This window comes from Mesitornis unicolor, unplaced genomic scaffold (genome assembly GCF_000695765.1).
Source record: "Mesitornis unicolor isolate BGI_N332 unplaced genomic scaffold, ASM69576v1 scaffold10169, whole genome shotgun sequence".
Taxonomy (NCBI): Eukaryota; Metazoa; Chordata; class Aves; order Mesitornithiformes; family Mesitornithidae; genus Mesitornis; species Mesitornis unicolor.
Genome location: NW_010207982.1, coordinates 7,882 through 31,125, shown reverse-complemented (window position 1 = coordinate 31,125; position 23,244 = coordinate 7,882). Strand labels below are relative to the sequence as shown.

Genomic DNA, 23,244 nt, shown 5'->3' with positions numbered 1-23,244 from the left:
GAGCGGCTGAGGGAGCTGGGTCTCTTTAGTTTGCAGAAGAGGAGACTGAGGGGAGACCTCATTCATGTTTATAAATATTTAAAGGGTGAGTGTCACGAGGATGGAGCCAGGCTCTTCTCGGTGACAAACAATGATAGGACAAGAGGTAATGGGCACAAGCTGGAACACAGGAGGTTCCACTTAAATTTGAGAAGAAACTTCTTCTCAGTGAGGGTGACAGAGCACTGGAACGGGCTGCCCAGAGAGGTTGTGGAGTCTCCTTCTCTGGAGACATTCAAAACCCGCCTGGACGCCTTCCTGTGCAACCTCATCTAGGTGTTCCTGCTCCGGCAGGGGGATTGGACTAGATGATCTTTTGAGGTCCCTTCCAATCCCTAACGTTCTGTGATTCTGTGATAAAGTTGCAAGTTACATGTGAGCTGAATCATTAAAGTTTTCACTTGAGTCCGGTTTTACCCTCTTTCTGGGTAAGAGAACTTGCTGCAGTGACAGGGAAATGTGTTAACTGACACACCCCTGTACCCTGACTATATACTTTATAAGCCTAAACTCTTTGTGAAGGGTTGTAGCAAAAGTGAAAGAATGACTCAAAGACAGAGCTGACAAGTCCTGCAATTCTACCTCTACTAAATGTTACAAAAGTCTAGGTTAAAAAGTGGGGCAGGATTCAAAAATACATGGGTATATACACATGTACCCACAGATGTACACACATATAAACACACTTCTATAAAGCTCAGGCAAAATCCACTGAAACTATGAAGCCAGACTGGAAGAACCACTTTACTTTAAGCCTTTGCATTTTATTCATAAATTGACTGTGGGTGTAATGACTAACTAGCAGATGGCAAATTGAGGTACTACGTGATGTTCACCATTAGGTAAACTGTTGCTTGTCCTGATTTTTAATTGCAGGTTGATTGAACTCCAGTGCACTCCACTATAATCAGGCCCTGACCCTAAAACCAAAAAGACAAGGAATAATTTCATTAATGTATTCCCATAGTCCATCAAACATTCATCACTTACATTGCCCTGATACACTGTCAAAGGTGATAAGCACACACATTTTAATAATAATAGTCGGATACCCTGCTCCATTCCCCATCACAGAAGTACCTAATCCTGCTTTCCAAGGGAAGCAAAAGTGTAGGGTGCAACCACATGCACGAATGTGAAAGATCTGGCTCTAACTCTCCAAAGTCTCCCTGAACATTTATAGCATAACACAATACCTTGATCCTGGCTCTCCATTTCTATTCACCTTGCATGTAATTGTACACACATGCAAAAGTGACTACAAAGTAGATATAAAATGACCTAGCCACATTTGACACTCATGTCCTACATAACACTGCATTGTAGCATTGTTAACATAACACTGGAGCATTGTAGCAAATGCTCCAGCCGCTTGCTGTTACTTCCAATCCAGATGCTCGCAGATCACCAAAAACCATGTATTTTGCAAATAAAGAAGGGTCCTGGCAGAAAAGTGGTGATAAATCCTTGAACAAAACTACCATAGCACCACAAGACATGTAGGTAGACTCAAAAAGTGATCAGGTAGCAAAGCTGCCACATTTAAAGCAGAACGTATCTGAGCATCCCCAACATACTCCAAGTTGCAGAGTGGCTGAGACAGAGACAGACAGACACAAATATCTCCTTTGTAGCTTTCTGCATACTTTGAAAAACAGATGTTATTAGTTATTGTTTTTTAGCTTATCAGATTACTATTCTCTTGCATTGCTACTTTGCTATGTATATTATTCCCCACTCTTCCCCCAAAACAGTAAAACAAAACATCCTTAATCACACTAATGATTTCCCACTAATAAATTACATATTTAATATGTTTATATAGGCTCTTTTCCACAGTAGGAGTCATGATGAATTGCCCTAATTAAAATATTTCCATTATTTGCATGACTAATCACTATTTATCAGTAACATGGCACTTTACATCTTCAAAGCACTTTAATTGCATATAAATGGATTATCTGAAAACTTGCCCAAGAACGTATCTTGGAATTTGATGTACAGACTCAGACAGTGCTTCCTAAAATAACTACTGCCTTCGCATGTGCACTGAATCACAGTGAGGGTAATAGTGATGGGCCTGAAGAAGCACATGTGCTACTTTCGGAAAGAATTAATAGTCCATAGACGAGATAAAGACAGTCAACCAGTGTTCAGTGATGACATAGAAAATTAGATGGCTCTGTCCTTTGAGTGGTAGAAAAGGCACGGTCTGTCCCATTTCCCACCATGCTTTTTGCTGAAGAAAGCTATCATACTCATGTACAAATGAAGTCCTACATCTCTAAAATCGCTTGCAAGAGACTTACCACCGTTCTTTTCACTTCCTTCTCTTTGGAGCTTTCTACAGACTTGCACACCAAAACATTCAGAGCATCTGGTGCTGCTTTCTGGAGACTCTGGCCATTAATGACTTGCACTGTGTGGGAAACTCATTTCTCAGTATAATGGCATTACTGTGTGTCCCTGCAAAGCTCTTATCCCTGGGCCATCCATTAGTTGAAGGAAGATAAAGGTGGGTGCTTTTTTGCTTCACAGCTTGTTTTAACAAGGAACAAGCTACTTCCATAAGCACTGAGCTACCCTGCCTGTCTGCAAACTATTTTCCTTTATAAAATTAAGAGTTACAATAGGAACTGAGGCAAGGGGGAATAGGGGAAGACTTTCAACTCTATCATATCAAAGGAAGCAGTATAAAAGTAGATTTTGTAGATCTCTTGTTTGGTTTACAAAAACTAAAAAACCTTCTAGAGCTATCAAGATGCTTTCCCTTGAAGACTCAAAAGTCTATAGCCATCTCTAATACTTTTCTTTTGTTAAGGGGAAAAACTCCATAGTTCTTCAAATTAAATAGCCACTTTTCCAATGTTCTGCAACTGCCTCAACTGAAGGAATGACAATGGTTATTGCAGAAGATGTTGATTTTATTTTAGAAAACTGCAAATTTCAAAAATAACTACTGCCACTGTACTTATTGTCATTTTTCCACTGAACTGAATCTTCTCATGGATTGCCTCAGGTTCCTTTAAACTGCAAAACTTCACCACGGTTATAGTGATTTGAAGTGCATATGGTGGCTTTTATCCAAAACAACCTGAACGTGCCTGATGAACTCTACCAGGATGCAATTATATAGGGCTTACTCACACCTCTCCAGATTTGTAAGGTTGGAAGGAGACAAGACATCATTGTCTGTTTCTCCCAGCAGAATCAATTATTCCTGACAGAGTCTGCCTAACCTGTTCTTAAAGACATCAAATAATTGAGGTTCCACAGCTTCCGTCAGCAGTCTAAACCAGTGCTTAACTCTCCTTGACTTTAGACTTTTCTACCAACTTCAGGCTTCACGCTGTAATTTAAGCCTATACATTTCTTATGTAGATGTTTATCATGCTTGTTCTTACATCACCAGTTAGGTCACCTCTTCTTAAGAACATACAACATAAATTTATTTAGCATTTCCTCAAAGGCCACTGTTTTCTAAGCAAAGAGCCCTGAGGGGCCTGTTGCCTCCTCATTGGAAATACCTGCTGTGTTGAGTACTTTAGGTTATGGTGACTGGGCTACCGGCCCTAAAATGACAGTCAATAAAGGAATGGAAGTGCCCCCCTAGCACAGTCAGTGAGAAACTCTTGCAGAACCTGCCTAAAACAAGATCCTCAATCCTTTTTTCTGTTCTATGTTGGTTATAAATGCAAGCAATTTACCATCAGTTCGCAGGGAGATTATTCTTCATAGTGACATAGTCACAGAGGTCAGTATAGACTCAGATTTGAAAGCCTGCTGGCTGTGTCCCTCTTCAGCTTTGGAGAAAAAAATAAATAAAAATCAAGCCAACAAGAAGAGCTCTTAGGAAAGCTCCTCCGAGTTGCTTTTTCCACTCCAAATCAAAGCTCTTGGTGCTACCCTTCAGGCCTTTTGAACTGCATTGTTACTCTTTAGCATGAAAGTGCCTAAAGGCCAATTAAATCACCGACCCAATGTGCTCGGGAAGTTACAACTGTAAGATACGGTTTGCTACTAAAAAAACCTTAAGATCTAAACAGATAAGACAAACTGTAATAAAGGAATAGAACATTAAAAAAAACCACTTAACTTGTTTGCTAAAGTCAATGTAAACAAAATATCCCACAGAAAACTAGATAGATGCTATACGTGGAAGACTAAAGATGATGTAGTTGAAGGGAGTGTGTGAGGAGGTGTCTGCAAAACTACTGCCTCCCCCTAACCCTATAAACCTGTGCGCCCCACTCCTTAGCTGGGAGTTTTTCCAGCCTTAAACAGCCCTTCACTGCCATTGAGCTTAGGTAGGTAAACATATAAACTAAGTATTAAGTTTACAACATAGGCAGCACAAGAGGTAAGTCGAGATAACATTTTCTGTCCTGAGAGGCACCAAATCTCACAGTTCATCTCTTGATTTAGAAAGGGGAGCAGCAGACACAGAAGCCACCAAGTCTGAAGGATCCCCAGCCCTAGCACAACTCTCATCACCTCCTCATGAAGCACTGCTTGAAATATAAATTACACTAAGCAAATAATGCCTGGAAAGTGTATGAAATGTTAGTACTTTAAAATAAAAACACTTTATAACCTCATTGTAATTTATATTGCTTCTTCAATCCTCTGAATATAGTTTTAACTTACCATAAACCTAGAGATCTCTCAGGAAAATCGTAGTTTGCATATATGAAGAAAGAGGGCTCCCCGCGCCCTCTGGAAGACTCCTTCCTGTCTTCCTTTTCTTACCCCCTCGCCACCTCTCACCCCTCCCCAAAATACAGGAAGAGAGATCACCAGCTGCCTGCTGAAGAAAACAACCACTGAATAGTGTGCATCATTCAGATGGCTTGAATGATTCAGCTTTTCCACATGAACTTTACTGAAGTTGCACACAAATACTGCTTTGTGCATTTCTGATTCAAATGTGTAATTAATAGTCCAAATGCATATGAACACAGTTTCTATTTGAAGAACAACTTTCCATCTAAAATGCAGCAGTGTCTCAACTTACAACAGCTCCCATTCGCGAACCTATTAATAATTACATTTTCCTGTGCTTACATACTGCAGTATCCCCAGCCTTTAAAATCCATTTTATATTGTTCTCAAAAGCTGCACCAAACAGGGCAGTGAAAAGAGGATCTAATGACAAGCTCATCATTTTGAAAGCCACCTGATGTAATGTGCAATGGTTTTAGAGTAGGATGGGTACGAAGGAACTGAAAAGCCAGATGTTGCATGCAGTCTGTTCTCCCAGATGCAATAGCACAATAAGCAGCAAATTGATTGTAAATGTTCCAGAAAGTTACCTGCAGCTACATTTTGAAAGTTCAAGATATTCTCATTGCCTAGAAACTTATAGGAGAATAATACTAAGTGTTTCCAGACAGTAGGCTGAGAGCAAAAAACACAAATGCAAAACGCATACACGTTTACTGAGTGTATTTTTGTTTTCAGCACTGCTCAAAGATGAAGAAACAGTGCCTGTTTTCACTTCTCTAACTTCCTTGGCCTTTTGCATTTGTTCAAGCATTCACTTGAATCCTCACCATCAACAAGATCCTACTTTCATTTCACCCTTGCAGCCATAAGTCAGGCTCCAATAAACCAAACAGATTTGACACAAGTAGTAAAAAGAAAAATCAGACTTAGTGCTGCCTTGGAAAGAACTTCTTGCCAGACAAGCCCTGTTTACTTAGCAGGAGAAATGTTGAATTTATCCTAGAGAACAAAAGCAGCACAAGCACATCAAACACAACACTGCCTTCAAGCGTGACAGTGCAGAAACTGTACAAGGTGCTCAGCAAGGGCAGCCACACTGGAGCCATCTAGAGGAACACACCACTGTTGCCCAAGTGCATCTGCAGCACCTATGCTACCGCAGGCCACCTCGCTTAAGCAAAGGGAGAAGGTAGCAACATACTGAATGGAGCGGTCATCACTGGAAGTCGCTCACTAGAGAAAAATTAACAGAAATGTTGCTTGGTCTAGCGCTTTGATCAACAGAAGGGAGCCTTTGGGGTCACCTAGTGTGCCACTTTGCGTTAGGGCTCCGCATGGGGTTTTGTCTTAGGGGTACAAAGTAGGTGACAGTATCAGAAAGCAACCAGAGAACTATGCTTTGGCAGCATCTCTTTCACTAATGGCTTCTGTTTGTTTTTATCTTTTTATAACTGACTGTCACTTCATTTTATGATGTAGACATGTTAGGTACATCCAATCTAAAGAGCCTGTATCGAACTAGTCAGGCTGGTGCAACTCTCACCTTGCAGCTCCTGCCCCAACACTGCCAGACTTGCCCATCCTTACCACGGTACCTCCTATCACACCCAGCTATGTGAGCATCAAGCATTGTGTGAGACCAGAGGGTGCTGAAAATCCTCTGGATTTTGAAAACATGTCAAGTACTTCATTGGAAACTAGATTTTAAAAAAATCCACATTTGCAGGAGTGAGCTGTGGGAGATGCCATGCCAGTTACCCAGGGTGGTCCAGGTTTTCTGAACTTCAAATTTCTAGTGCTGATTTCTTCATTTCTGCCATTTTGTGATAGCAGTGGGAGTACTTACCACAGCTTCCCATCACACTCCCCATCTTTGGTCAACCACTGGGAAAATGAGTCACGATTCTGAAGCCTGAGCCTTTTCCACCTCCGGCTAGAGGCCTTAATCACCACACACAGACAATATCCATTGGAATCATCCATCCATCCCAAGCACAACACCAAACTCCAGTTAGCAGCAAGTCAAACATGCTTCTTGTGGCCAGGCTCACCCACATGTGAGCCCCCCCAGGTGCCTGCCTCAGTGCCTTACTTCCCAACCCCAGCTTGCTTGCCTGCTTCACTTTAAATAAGGCCTTTCTGTGCAGCACTAGGTGAATCATGCCTATGCCATATGAGGAGTTCACACGCTGCCAAATGGTTTTTTTAAATTATGGCTCCCTCATGTTACCTGTGCGTTAACACTGTGCTGTGAGACACATCGTCTCTCCAAACTGTCCCCACACTTCCACAGAAAACACATTTTGCAAATCAAGGAACAACTACTCAAGTATCTCAGCACATGAGCCTTTCAATCTGCTTTTCAGTTTTCTAGTCTCAGATTCATTTGCTATTCAGGTATACTTATAAGCAGGTTCTGACCTGCAGCTCATTGGGACAACAGTCACAGCAATCAAGTGCAGGTTACTTACTGCAGGACATTGCACAGCCAGTGGGGACGAGGTGTATGACCCAGCATAACACACCAGCCTTTTAAAAGGGAGCAAGTCTCATTTGGTTCCCAGTTCACAAAAAAAAAAAGCCACACTGAGGGAAGAAATAAATCCCCTGCTGACCACAGGGCTGGGGAAAGCTGTCAGTGCAGATGTGGCCAGTAAAAATCCAACCCATTCCTGAAAAAAGCCACAGAGCAGCCCCTGCATGACAGCCATGGAGCTCACCAGTGGCTTGCTGCTTCAAGGGTTAATGCCCAGCATCCCAGACAAGTCTTCAACTGGGAAACAATTAATTTGCACTCAATCCTAAATTTCTAAAGTGTTTCTACTTTCATGTCTCTATTAATTCTAAAAAAATACCTGAACAATTATTCATCTCTTCTGCAATCAAACACTTTCTAAATTTGCATTTTGAAAGCTAAACCAGAGGCCCACTGCTCAGCTTCTAAGGAGGAGGAGAGGAACTGCTGTTTTAGCTGCTGGGCTCCTCCTCACCTCACCCTTTCATCCTGCCACAAGAATGCAGACAGCAGGACAAGGGCAGGAGCCCTGTGCAGTAGGTCTGCACCCATCTCTCCAACAGGACTGGTGAATCCAGAGTTGCAAAACTCAGAACAAGGAAAAAAAGCAAATCCTTCTTTCTCTCCAGTGATAAGAAGACAATGTGTTTGGAGCTAAAGGACCAAGAACTGCTTGGGGTGGTCTAAGAAGCTTCAAAGCAGAGTTTAAACTAACAGCTTACTAAGCAAAGGGGAATTCTTACATGAATAAAGAACTTGGAAATGCTGTCTTGCCAGGAGCGCTATTTTTACTGGAAAGCTCTGGCCAAAGTTCTCTTGGACAACAAAACAAACTAGATTATGCTATAAATATTAAAAGCTTTATAGCTGTTTGTTTGTGCAACAAATTCCTGGAAAGTCCGTTGGCCTTGACATAGAGAAGAGAAAGTCAGAGAGGAAGAAGGAAGTAGGGAGACAGGGACATAATTCATTTTGAAGATCAGTGACTTTGTAGTCATCCTACTCAGTTATTGCAACTTATACCAACTTCCACAAGGAAAGAAACAGTCAAGAGCTGTGCCAGAAGATATTAAGACTTCTGCGTATTCAGTGGGACATGCAATGGGTCTGGGGAAGACAGTCTCTGCTAGAACTGCATCATGCTTAAAGCTTTTGTTCAAGTTATGTGGGGAGAAATTTAAATACCACACTTGCTCTACAAGAACCTACAATACCTGAGCTACTGCCTTCGCTTCATACTACCATGTAATAAAACCAAATAAGTTGTCCAAGATTTATAATTTCACCTGGGTAAAAATGTTTAGCTTCATTATTATTCATTATCATTCATTAAGTTTCTATTTTTAAGATAGAAAAAAGGGTTTGTTTTGTTATTGTTTGTTTCATTTTTACAGTTTACAGATAGAACTTTATGGTCCATTTGTGGCTACTTATCACTGGAAATATGTGAGGATTTCATTAGAAGCATTTGCACTGGAAACAGCTAATGAGGGATGGAAGAGGGAAACATGTTAATAAGTAGCACTGAGAAGCATGCAATTACTTGGACAAACAATTACATATATACATCAGTTTAGACTGTGGCAATTTTTATGGCTCTCAGTAAATATTTCCTGAACAAAAAAAGCCTCTAAGCGGAGGCCGCAAGGCTTTGACGTTCATTACCTGCAAAGGCATTCCCAGAACACATCAAAATGTGCAGCAACTGAGTGCCAGCCCAATGCTTCATCGGGATCTCATTATCTTTGTTCCACAGGTACATTTCTCCAGTTCCTACTCTGGCTCATCCATACTGAAGGAGGGCTACACTTACGGGGCAGGGGGGGGAACCTCAACCAAACATACAACACAAAACAGCCAAGGAACTAACCCAATTTGCTGAAAGTGGCACTGTAAATTGGTTGTCCCTCTGCTTCTTTGGCTGCTGCCTAGCTAGCTGGTGGTGGTTCACCATCATGCGTGGTGAACGTTCATCCTTACCAGAGCACAGGGAACAAACAGAAATTGCAATCACAAACTGACCCCAAGGATTCTCCCTATAAATCATCACTGCCCAGCATTTATTTTATGGTTAATTCCTCCATCTCCATACCCAGATAACAAATCATGTAATCACCTAAGAAAAGATATCTTTGCCCTCTCCCCAGAAGTCTATTAGGGTAACTCCGTTATCACTTAAGGGGGGGGAAGTCAGTGGCTTACATCATCCTGAACAACTGAGGCGGCCACACAGGGAGGTTTAAAAAGAAAAGTTTACATCTACTCTATGTCATGCTAAAACAAACACATTTCTCCCACTGGCAGGAACTGGAGGACACCCAAAGGTGTGGGTTTTTCTTTTGTCCACCAAATATGTAATCCTCATTTTTCTTCCTACTGCCAAAGTATGAGCAACAGACAACTCCTGCCTCTCTCATATTTAGTATGTACAAAAAAATCCAGACTCTAAGAGATATTGGCCCAACTTTCTAAATTTGACTTTCCACTTCTGGACTGAGTCCAGAGTAACCCAAACTAACTAAGCTTTTGGACCACAGCATGGGGGCCCATGGGAATGACACAATCTCACCAGCAGTTACTGACTATCGCAAAATAAGGTGAAACTGATGGTTATGCACTTGCCGGACAGCTGGGTTCACACTGTGCAAGCAACAAGATAAAGAGGGATTACTGTTTTAAACTGATGCAACAGCAGCACAAGCAGTAGAATTTGGCAAAATTACATATTGACAGCAGCTCTTGACTGCTTTCGTCATGCATCTTACAGATCAAGTGCTGTGCATGGAACTAAATATAACCAGTTTGAGTGACTGCCCTTGTTCCATATTCCAGTGTCACACAAACGTAGCAGTAGAAACAAATGGGCATGTGTGGGTTGTTTTCTCTGCAGAGATACAGCAATATTGCTGAAAAGGTGTTCAACACAACACAGACCCATAGATTCAGCCTAGCCTGGCCCCTCTGCTTTTGTTCTCCAAAAAGTCTTTTTGGAGTACTCTTTCTACTATTGACTGAAAGTAAATGCTTTCTCAAGAACCACTACAAACCTTACAGCCTGCAAGACTACAAAAGCATTTCTATGTGATGGCCACAAAAAGCACATCATCCATAAGCACAACACATATAAAGGAAAACTCAGACTAAAGAGAAGAAAGAAGCCAAAGTTGTACAGCAGGACAAAGTCAGTTTCTTCCAAAGGACCCAACACTTCTTTCCAATTGCGCACGAGCATTTCTAACCCACGCTCCGAGATAGTGCACTAGGATGTACAGTGGAAGCTAAGGGAGGAAGACCTTAGTGCAGAAACCACTAGCACAAGCCCGCACTCACTCTCCTCCAAGGTACCAATACTGCTGACAAAGGCTATTCTGAGAATGCATGCACAGAAGAGTCTTGCTGTCCAGATGATGTGCAAGAGACTCCAAAAATTGACTGATGAATGCAGAAAAGCTCTTGAGGAAGTGAAAGCTACAGAAATAGTTTGAGCTGAATTAATCATCAAGGTTCAAGTTAAAGCCTGATGAGGGGTTTAACTTGGCCTATTCAGGACACAGCTGCAGGTATAGAGCAGTTTGTGAAAACTGCCTGTTGGCAACATGTGATAAAATGGGACATAAGATTTGGACAAAAAATATTCTGTTCATGAAAAGAAAATTCTTTATCCTGTCCAACTATAAAGCTAGTCAACTTCACCATCTGTTTCCTGGTTTGGCTAAGTTTCACAAGTATTTTTTTTCCCCTTTTTCTATTCAATAAGCATCCAGATTATAAAGTATGTTCCTTTTAAAACAAGCCCTGTTTAGTGGGAAGATTATCTGTTCATTGATTACTATAAAATTAGTATAATACTCACAGTACTCTGTCCACCTCTGATGGTCATCCAGAATTCAAACACCAATTAATTTAATTACTCATAATATTAGAGGAAACACATTACTTGAAGAATTGCCCTGAACTCTGTCTCTGCAAGCCATTAGTATTCATTTTTATACCCTATTTCCTTTTGCACACTACCATCTAGAATATTTTCTCGCAATGGTTATGTAAGGGAACACCCAGGGTATTGGCTTGCAAATACTCTACAGAATAAAATATAAGTCTGCTCAGTATTTCTGAAGTGCATATGCAAAATTACCGAGTATTCACTGTCATTTTTGTGGGTTTTAGACTCTCTTCCACTAAACCGCGTTGTTTTGCCACCATGATAGAGTATTCAGAGTATTGTGGAGACCTGTAACATGGCAGGATATCTGGATGCATATGTTGTACTCATTAGAGAAGTCAACCTAGGCATAGTTTTTGTTATAACAGATACACATACCTTCAGTACCAAGAGATGAGCCAAGTATGTGCATAATAACAGCTTCTAACTTGTTACCTACATTTCTTAGATTAAGCCAGAAAGATATTGTCTGATTTATTCCTAGCTCTGGTATCCTTTTTTCTGCCCCAAAATATAGAGCAGCCTCTGTATTGACTATACACAGTAAGAAGTTAAGCAATCAACACCTTTCAAATCTAACATCTTGGACAAAGAAAGTGCACTACTCTCTGGGTGGTGGGGAGGTGGGGGTGTGGTGTGTCAGACTTTTCAGATGTTTCCCCTTGCTTTTTAACTAATACAGTACAATAAGGAAGAGCAGAGGAGAGGGGAGAAATTATTCCACAAACACAGAACAGATTTCACCCTCTTCAAATGAGATTAAGACGCAAAAGGAACTATCTGCAAAATTTGAATTTTTAACACTTCTCCATGCACTAGAACTTCTAACTGAAACTGTTAGTGTAAAGAAGAAAAATAACTACACTCAGGAGTGACATGCACTGCTACAGGTCTTTCCTGCATTTTAAACCATTCTCCCAAACAAACAGCAGCATTTCTATCAAATGGTAACAATAGTGGTAAATGATCTGTGCCATGTTGCTATTTGCTAAACATCAGCTAGTTAATATTGCACGTTGTGCACAGATATAGAAAAAGCTGTGGTTTTAAATCTATTCTTTGCTAGGGAAGAGGGGTCATGTATGGAAGTGAAACATTTTAAGTCAAAGTGCTAATCACAGAACAGTCTAAAACCTGCTCTTAAAGATCTGCCTTCTACCAGTTCCTTGCAACTTCACTTTATTTCTTTTCCAACAACACTTGTAGGAGGGTACTTATATTTTCCCCCTCATTTGGTGTTCATACAGTGAGGGACTTCCCGTGTTTCTCTGAATCAAAATGTAGGACTTGATTAGTTGCAGTTACACATCTGCAGCAGTTTATTCAACCGATTGCATTAACATCCACCTGCCAAAAAGCCCTTGAAGAGATAAGTGAGGTTCCTTCTGCTAGTATTGGCCATACTGCTTAACAGTAATATTGATCAGAGAAAGGCTAAGGAACAGTGGTCCTCCCTCAAAATACCCGGACTGCAGGTGGCTATGGACTTACAGACTTCTCAAAATTCTTCAGACCTTCTCTCTCTATGCAGGAAGAAAGAGGACTGTTCCCTCCCCTTGGACTTGACATAATTTATGAACATGTGCCTCCCACAGATATACCTTTCTTTTCCTTCCTTTCTCTAAGGAAAAGAGACAAAATGGGCCAATTAAAACTCACTTGAATCAAGACTTGAATCAAGATATCTGGAGTGAATGATGAGTGCTTAACCATAAAGCCCAACAACAATAAAAATTTACATTAGAGGAGTATCTTGCCTTCAATACATTAACTGTATGGGCTGTGTGGCAAGATCAGTTCAGGTATTTAAAAAGATGCAGACACTTGGAAGAAGGTCAAGTTACATATATCAGAGAGCTATACAGACAAAGGAAAAAGTCATCTGGTGTTTAATTGACCTTACCAAGTGCTAAAAGTTACAGCTATTTTACTGTTCTTTTAAGTTTTCCTGATACATGTGCTCTTTGGTAATCAATGTTACCAGCATAGGAAACAAAGGTTCTAGTCTACAGATATTAGAAAGAGGAGAGTCTGATGCTGTAAGTCTTTCAACTGCACTTACCTCCCCGATGTTTCAAAAACCATAGATGTGGCCACAGTTTAGGTTACTGTGTTAAACTGCTTGTTCCCTAAGCAAAGTCTCTGCATTAAAAATTAGAGAAGGGTACAACATCCAATATCTACAATTTTATACTGCAACTCAAAAGAGCCTATCTATTACTATTGAGAACAGCTATTGGAGCTTTTCCATCTGATAATGAGGGGAAAAAACTGCAACCCTCTGCTGAAGCCAGTAAAGTACCAGCTTTCTAGAGAAAGACTTCTACATACCATACATTACATAAAAAACTTCGCAGCATAGCAAGCAGTAAGCAGCATTTGCAGACAAGAGTATCAAGAAGTCAGGGTAGCTTACTAGAGCATACAGTTAAGTTCACAGTAGTAAGGGGTGTGGCTTTTGCAACAAAAACAAGTATATCATGTTCTGCTACGTTTATTCTGCATACATACACTGCAGTGGTCAAATCCCCATCAATAATGATGGATAAAGCTCAAGAGGGGCAGAAGTCCAACATTATTTGCCTTTCTGATTGAAAAGCCATGCATGACTGTTTTCAATAATCTTGGCCAATTTACAGTGGAAACTCAGCCACATTAGACAAAGTATTGCCAGCAGTTTGAGAGAGGTGATACTTTCCCTCTACTCAGCACTCATGGGGCCACACCTGGGGTACCGTGTCCAGTTCTGTGATTCCCAGTACAAAAGAGATATACACAGAGAATACAATGAAAGGTCACCAAGATGGTGAGGGGACTGGTGCACATCTCCTATGAGGAAAGGCTGAGAGCTGGGACTGTTCAGCCTGGAGAAGAGAAGGCTCAAGAGGATCTTATCAATGTGTGTAAGTACCTGAAGGGAAGGTGTAAAAAAGATGGAGCCAGGCTCTTCTCAGTGGTGTCCAGTGACAAGACCAGAGGCAATGGGCACAAACTGAAACACAGGAGGTTCCCACTGAACATCAGAAAACACTGTCTTACTGTGAGGGTGACCAAACACGGGCACAGGTTGTCCAGAGAAGCTGTGAAGTTTCCATCCTCTGAGATATTCAAAAGCCCTCTGGGCACAGTTCTGGGCAACCTGCTCCAGATGGCTTTGCCTGAGCAGGGGCCTTGGACCAGATGACCTCCAGAGGCCTCTTTCAATCTCAACCATTCTGTGAAACCACAATACCACTTCTGGTAATTTCCAGAGTAGTATCTCTATTTCTTCTGTTCATAAGAACCTTTTTCCCTGGACAATTAAGTATTGAATGTGCTTATGACTGACTGACAAAAGGTCCAATTCAGTACCTTAACTCAGCATTATTAGGATGCTGGAGCAAAGAGGACATTGGTAGGTTGGGTAACAATCTACCAATGTCTTCTCCGTGCTCCAGCGTTTTATTGGGTGGAGGAGGAATTAGCTTGTATTGTGGCAACAAGACAGATTTTGAAAGTGTTGCTATGCCTAAATGCTTACCAATTCCTCTTTCCTCATAGCTGTAGTGATTTAAATCTACTTGTTAAATTAGGGCAAGCTTGTTTCACTACTCTTAGATCAAATTTCAAGTAAACCCAACCAACCAAAGGCAGAAAGCTTTTCAGCGTCTTAAAAATGTGCCAGGTACAACCCAAAGAAACTGAGTGCATCCATAGAGTCTTCCACATAACTATACATGAATGCATACACCAACATGTATCCTTACCATTAACTTTTAAACCACTGAAAAGAGAACATTAAAGGACAAGCAAAAATTCTATTTTAAAGCCCTGTTTAGACAACATCTCTGACTTGAAATCAAAGTTATTAAAGTAGATTAAATTAAAACAGTTGATTTGGGGCTGGACTATACTACAGCACAGAGCCCACAACATGACAGTTTCAGCTCTCTCCTCGGAGGGACGACCAAACTGGTCTAGAATGTAACTGCACTGCAGCTGTGTTTGGCCACTTTTCTAGTACAGACTGCCTTCTCAGGTGGGGATGGAGAAAAGCAGCACAAGACAGCCATATAACAATCCACGTTGATCAAAAGTCATCTAAGTCACGAGTGAGTCAGAATCAAATGTAATTAATTGAGAACTGAATTTGACAGCCTGTATCTCTAGAGGGCTGTAGCACAACTTCATTAACTTGTTGCAGCAGAATGGTCACATCTTCATAGCCAGAATTATGGTATGTTTTTAACACTCGTGTTATCACGTACAATTCTTGCTCCAGTCCAAAGAGCAAACTAGCACTTAACCTCCCTCTTCCCCCACCAATTATTAAATACAAACTTCTTTTCTCCAGCAAGACCAAAAGAGTAAAGGCTGTTTGCAATGCATCATATATGAATATAGTTAGTCTGATAATTAGCAAGGAATATAGAAGACTTTTCTTTTTTCTTTTCATTTAACTAATCTGTGCCCAGTACCACAGACAGGAAGGTACGAACTATCTGTTTAAGTGTAAAAAAATATATACAGCTATATCTAACATTTAAATTACTTAAGCACAACTCTTTGCATACTAACAATCTTATGTACATTCAGTTTTAAACAATACCTCTTTAATATCCTCTTCTTTTGTTAAACAAGTTTTATTGGCCTCCCAAAATACCCAGTGCTCCTTTAAAATTCGGGGGTGGGGAAATTTGAGCTATATAGAAAATAGCACGATGTCTTACAATTATAATGTATCATAGCACATATTTTTCAGAAAAACAACACATCATTCAAAAACTGAACCACTGTAAAACTTCTCGTAAGTCCAACAGGACTGTCTTTAAAAGCTTACTTTGGTTAACAGCAAACCATTCTTAAACAATTAAGGAAAAAATATATATTCTTTTACCACCTTTACAGATGCATTTCCTTGGCATGTTGTAGCAATCCATGTATCTTTATAGATGAGCACTGCAGCTGTTCAGTGCTCTTTATCTTTACTGTCATTTCAATAAAATGGATTATATATCAGGTTGGATTTAATTATAATTAAATTAGTCCAACTTCCTAAGATCTCTGAATAAGAGAACTCTCTTCCTAAGATCTCTGGATATCAGAGAAAGAATGGCAACACTAGTACTTCTTCCTCACAAGGTTGGTCTCATGCAGTACTTGCAACACCAACGCTAATTTGCATGAAACTGCCATTTCCCTGCTTATCTTTCCTGGTCAGGAGAGTAACACAACTTTTGCTGAGCTCCACATACTCTGACACCAGCCTCAGAGCATTCAGACAACTCGAGTGCCACTGGATTTCACGGTAATGCAATTATTTCCTCTGAGTCATTATGCATGTTTCAGGTCACGTGTAGCCTCTGTATCACTGAAATTTTACTAATTTCCAGGGAAAATAAATGCCCTCAGCTTTTGGCCAGGAAGAGGAACTTGATCTTTTTCTTTCTTCCCTCCTTGCACTTTGAAACCCTCTGATACATCAAAAATCACAAACAAAACAGCAAAAACGTAAGATTCTCCAGGAAAAGAACACTGCATTAGTCACTATGCATCAGTTAAGCTGAAAAGTAGAGAAGTCTGACCGATGAGCAAAGGCACTTGGTAACAGTCCTGCGAACAATAGTCAATGAGTCAACAATTTCAGTCTTGTGATCCAACTGACTAGCAACGAGGGCTCTGTGGAGGAAGATTTTGTGGATGATGTAACAGAGGATTTTTTAGCACCTTCCTCTTGAAAAGGAATTGTTGCACTGTTGTGGAGGTCTGCATTCACATAACACCTGCTGCCTCGAATATAATCTGTTCCTCTCACTAACTGCTTGTCAGACACTGGCCTTGAGAGGGGGTGTTGTGTGGAGGGACTTTCTTCAATGGTCGGGGGTATCCTTTCATTACTGAAGTACCTGCAGAGGACATCTTCACCTGTGAGAACAGGAGGAGGAAAACCAATTACTGCTGACTTCAAAACTTTCCATTAACATTTTCTATTCTTATAAAAATATTCTGGTTACATTTCAAATTACCCAGATTTTGGTTACCTTTCGTAACACACCTGGACACAAGCATATATCAATAGACTTCTCAGGTTTTTGCACCTTTTATTTTTTTCTTTTTTTAAGCAACACACAGAACAACAAAAGAAATTCACACACGAAGAGGATACTGTTTGACTGGTAAATTCCAGATTCACACACACCAAAACTGCTAGTACAGATGACCTTCATGCAAATTGCCATCATGAGTGAGGCCTAACAAACCTTCTTATAACATGTGCCATTCAGGATGCTAAAAGACCAGTGTTGAATCTACATTTATCTGAAGGTAACTCACATCTAACTCAAAAGCTACAAACATTACTCCGGACAACAGAAAAAAGCTTTGCAGATAGAGATGTAAGCACTTCCCTGGTTTCAACTATTGATTTATGATGCCTTCTCTGGTTTTACTCTTCCCCACACACCTGGCCATGGCTGCTACTAGAGACATCTTACTGGGGTGGACAGGCCTTTGGTTCTGACCCAATACAACTTACATACAAGCCTGCAGCACTTAAGCACACTTCAGGTGTTAAAAAAAAGCCTACACAAAACCAAAAGCAAAACCGAACACACACACACACATACAACACACACACACACACACACACACACACACACACACACAAACAAACCAGCCCTGCCACCTGGTGATCGTTCTGCTAGACTTGTTACTTCGCCTGTTTCTAATATCCCTGCAGGTTTTTCAAATAAAGTAAAAGCTTCCAGCTTCTGTTTTCCCTAGAACTACACATCAGCTTTCATAACTGATATCAAGATTAAAATAAATAGTCATTCTCTCTTATTTCCCAGTCTAACAAGACCCACAGCCTTTCAGATGCAAAAGGGGAAAAAGAGAGAAGGGCAGTGGGGAAGCAAAAAGCCACCCAACCTAACACACAACATTACCAGCTTCTGCCTCTCTGCCATTCTGTGACATCTGCAGAATATGTTGTTTTTCTAACAGCAGTCACAGCAAAAAGGAACTCCTGAAAGGCCCTACATTTCACTTGTGAGAATAAGCTTGCTTCTACAACAGCCTCCACAGTGAGCTGAACAAATAGACTTATAAAAAAAGTTTTATGAGCAACATTAAATGCAGAAGAAAGTGAAGGGGTGGTATGTAACAACAAAATGGTAAACCTGTGCTATAAGCAGACATGCACAGATCTGCCCTAGTCATTCTAGCCTACTTTTAACACAAGAATGCTAAGATGGAACAACAAAAGTTCGAGCCCCAGCACTGAACAGCCTCACGAATTTCACAATTATCATCTTTTAAAACCAAGAATCATCATCTTGGATCGGTTCAGTAATACGCTAACACTAATTCTTCATTCCTAATTCAGATGCTTCCATTCAGTTCATCCCATAGAAATTTTGGAGAGAAAAGGAAGAGAAAGAGTGGGAAGACTTAAAACCTTGCCTTTTCTCCCTGGTGCTCGAGGCCTGGAGAAGGGTTCTGCAACTCCGATCCAGCTCCCATCAGCAGGCATTGACAAAGGACGAGGTTTTCCTAAAAGCAACAGAGAAGGTTATGAGGAATTACATTAACTTTAGGAAACCAATTTTTGATTTGATACTTTTCACAATTAAGCAAAAGGAGAGATACACCAATAAGCAGTTAAGATTGCATGAAAAAATATTTCAAGATACTTTCACTGGTGAAATACAGGAAAACAATGTGCTGAGATTGAACAGCCATACTCCTGCTGGTTTGACCACCCATAGCAGCAGAGCCCAGCTGAATTACATTTGTTAAAGACATAACAGCATTTAAGTGAAATTATTTCAGATATTGAATTTCATTTACATCCACAATTTGCATAGACTGCCCTTAATATCCATCAAGTCTAACAAAAAGTTTTCTGACACAAATTATTCCAAATTGACCAAAGAGTTTATCATAACAGCAATAATGAAAGAAGAATGAACTCACCATACGATTGTGTTTTTTCCCTCATCTTGGCTGGCAGGATATTTGGTTCCATGGGATACCCAGGCAACTGATCCGAATCTGCGATAGTAAACCGTCGCCTTCGACTCTCCTGATCCAGAAAAGAATTGGGAGACTCGGCACCCTTGGATCTAGGTAGTGGCTGACAGGGTTTGTTGCCTCCTCCATATACAAAACTCCCCTTTTCATCTCTGAAAGGACATTTTGCTTCAGTTAGTAGCTTAAAAGAGTTTCATGCTACAGACATGAGTAGGTTTGAAAGATACTTCTAGCCCCCAGTCATGCTCCTGACAACTGGCATTGTGCTGCAAACAAGCTGAGAAAAAAACCAAGTCAGGTGATGGAATACTTCATTATAAACATATTTAACAAGAAGAAAAGAAATCTACCCCCCTCATGCTAGTTAACTCTTAATAAGCCAGTAATTTAACAGACAGAGAAGTTTAAAGGTACCACCTCTGAAAAAGCTTTTGAGAAATGAGACCTTTCTGCCCCAAGGGTATCAAAGCTTTTGATTCAGTGCCTGTTCAGTACACAGTTGTGACAGAGAAGTGCATACACAGATTTATCCATCTCTGTTTAATAGCAATACCTATTCCAATCTGAGGGACTATCCTTTTCAGTCATTCTAAGCATCCAATAACTGCCACTGTTATTCATCACCTTCTTTCTCTCTCTATCCATAAGTAAGACCCCCTTGAGAGTTTCAGTAATAAATTCACAGTGCATATACAGATGATTTTGAGTTATTTCTGCAGGAACTCCCTTTATTCCAAAGGCCAGGAACAGCCATTTTTACAACCAGTTCTTGTGAGTATTTTGGAAGGAAAGCTAACCTCCAAGTTCTGTATTGTTTGTTTTTTTTTTTTCATTTCCTGTACATGCTATAAACTTATTGCTTGAAGCAACCATCAGCCAAGTCAGGCATAAAAATACAGACCTGACTGTCTAAGCATATATATATCCCAGTATTCACAGCAGCCCCCTGGTCAGCACATGATTTTGCCAGCTCTCCATCAAGAGAAATGCTAGAGCTCAGTGAATGGGAGGGAAATATTTATGCAAAAAATGTGCAGAAACATTGCACCACAACCCTATGCATGTAGAGAACTCTCCTACACCACCACCATGTGGACATTGTGCTGTAGGGAGGGAAACCAACCACTGCTCTCTGCCTCCTCAGCGTGCACCAGAGAAAGCCCATGCAAGGAAGAGTGAACAGGATGATGAGGAAGAAAAAAGAAATGACCACACAAATGCACCACAGTTTCAAGAGAAGACCAAAACATGTAGAGGGGAAATTAAATAACCAAACAGAAGGTGAGAGAACTGCCCTTTCTCTTCCTGGCTGTCACAGCTTCCCATGTTTCCTTTCTTTAAATGTCAAAGTCAAGAAGCCTTCCCCTTTCCACACATCAACCAGGACAAGTTTTACAGCTCACATTACTACTTCCTTCCCTGTTAACAGGGATTCAGGTCTAAAGGCATCTGAAGCTAGATATAATTTTGTGACTCTTTAGGAAAGAGATAAAATGAGCACATGCACATAATTCACCAACGTGCTTGAAATGCAACAAAGAAAAGACCAAGGCATTCTAAACTCAGCAGTTAAAACTACAGACTTGTTTCTAGGCCAAGAAATTTGATTACTTTTTTTTTTTTCTTAAGAACTGAGCACACATCAGCATGAAAAACAGGGAGCCAGCAGGTCAAGGTGGGTCCAACTTTGGTAAAGAGACTTAACACTGGAGAAACCCTCTCCCCACACTCTGGTACTGACCTAAAGACTGCAGTAGTACAACCTCTGTCTCTGTATCAGGCCTTACATGACCAGAGGCAAGCTCCCTTCTCATATGAGTCTTGCAGCAAAAGGTCATCACTTCCGTACTGGGCTATCTACATGTAACGTAAAGTGTCAGGGCAGGGCAGAAAGCACACCCTGCCTGAATACCCTTTTGTCCCTCGCCTTCCCAGATCAGCTGGCAGGGTTCTGGCATGAGTCAACATGGACTTGAGAACACACAAAAGCTAGCCCTACCACACTCCCCACTGTACCCTTCCTCCTTCTTTGTGTACAGAGGTCTGCATTTTTATAGCTTATACTGCACAGAAAAAAAAAATAAGTATAATGAATTTACTCTCCCTTCCCTTCAGTGGGAACACTTCTGTTCTATACAACCTGCAAGTTCAACAAATTAAAACAGGTTCTTTGCTATCCTAACTCCCATGACAGTAACTTAACTAGCTTAAAAAAAAAGCCAACAAAACACAAAACCAAAATAACAGTGGAAAAAGTTACAGACAAAAAATGACTTCTTGCTATGTGCAGTCATATTTAAACAGAATCAAAAACATAACCCCACCGCAAAACCAGGCACGGAATCTGTTTGTGTTTTGGGAACAACTCTGATCTATGAGGCATACAATAATATTCTAACAATAAAATCTACTACAATCATGGTAGCTTACGCATTTAAGCATAAGCAATCCTCTGCATTTAAGCATCTAGAAGAGACCTGCAGTTTCCTCAGGCTAATTTGCACAGAGCTCTAACAGCAAACCAGCTCAGAATCAAGTGTGATAAAGCAGTTTTTTGTTCAGTAGTGCATGTTTATTTGCATACCGAGGAGAATATGGAACAGCTGGTGGAGGTGGTATGTACAGATCCAAAATGGCTGGTTTCTCTTTTTTCAGTGAGGTATCCATCATGCTTTCTGGTGACTGGGTTGAAGTTGGCGAAGGACTGGTCTGAAATGTTACACAGCTATCAAATATCTGAGAATTGATTTATCATTCACAAAAGATAATTCAGTAATCAATAGTATCATTTTATCCCCTAGTGAACTACTATTTCTATGCTTAATAAACATGTTAAAATAGTCTTAGCATTTACATTTTCTTCCACCCCCAGTTTTGGCTAGGTTTGCAGTCCCTCCTACAGAAATCCTACCACAGGTAGGATTCACTGCTCAAGAATATTTTGCTCTTTCCATTCTGTTTTTCCTGCAAATTCCATAGGCATACAAAGCAACAGAGACAAAACTCCTTCTATTTTTATATCCATTAAAAGAATGCTATGTATTAAATACAGACTTGATCTGCAACACTTACAACGCCACCTCATGCTACTCTTTATTCTATACAGTCCAACGCTCAGGGCATGGGCAGGAACATGGTAAAGTTCACCACAAATTGCATCAATTGATATAACTGGGGTAAGGGAAGTAAAGGAAAAATATATTTGGTATTTCTTATCTGAGCAAGTTTGCCATTTTGCTCTTAGTGGCTCAAGTCTATGTCCCCAGCATCTTACCAGGCTCCTCATTGCCTCTTGGAGAACAAAAGGCTTGAAAGGACCCTTGAAAGGACCCTTTTCACCTTTGTTAGACAAGAGTACTGCACTCTTCCCTTTTGTTAAGGATCTTCCTAGGCTTTCACTCTGGTCACTCAGTTAATGGCACCTCTGTCCAAGCAGCTGCCTTTTACCAGTCAGTATACTGGAGGCCAGAACTGTCAACAGGCTTCTCCATTTCCCAAAAAAATGCTGCTTGGCACAGCCCATACCCCAGCCTACCTCAACCCTTCACATAGGTAATGCAGTCCTTGCTTTGGGTAACCCTGGAAAACTCACAGGCTGTTCTTTTCCTCTCTTTGGCTCTGATTAAATGGCAGGCACTGTGCCACAAAAACAAGACATGGGCATTGGTGAAAGGATTGATTAGAAAGGAGTCAAGTGCACATCCTCTATCCAGTTTGAGAGAAATACGTTTGCCTTGAGACCTGCAATAGCCACTGGCATTTCATATGTTGTTAAGTTATCCTCACAGCTGTAGGGAGACTTGTGTCAGAACAGGGAATCAGTTTAGACTCAATTGAGTTATTTCCTCCTGCAAGCATTAAGCCCTAAGCTTCCTAATACACGTCACTCTTCAACATAGTTATTTCATATTAACTTCACTTTCTCTGTCTGCTCATTACCCAACCTGTGAATTGTCCAACAACCAAATCTTAGTTAAACAAGTAGTTTAAACAGCTTCTTGAAAAAAAA

The 23,244-nt window shown here is 40.6% G+C and overlaps 1 protein-coding gene across 1 annotated transcript in view; it reads right to left on the bottom strand.

The window, feature by feature from the left end:
- Window positions 1–16,547: 16,547 nt before the first annotated feature.
- Window positions 16,548–23,244, bottom strand: part of CNKSR3 (CNKSR family member 3) — a gene marked incomplete at its 5' end in the record, with an annotated part of 12,759 nt that continues 6,062 nt past the window's right edge. The window contains 4 exons of the mRNA XM_010192329.1: window positions 16,548–17,126; window positions 18,666–18,755; window positions 19,179–19,387; window positions 21,820–21,944. Coding sequence (XP_010190631.1) covers window positions 16,828–17,126; window positions 18,666–18,755; window positions 19,179–19,387; window positions 21,820–21,944 — 723 coding nt within the window. The remainder of the gene's footprint in view (window positions 17,127–18,665; window positions 18,756–19,178; window positions 19,388–21,819; window positions 21,945–23,244) is intronic.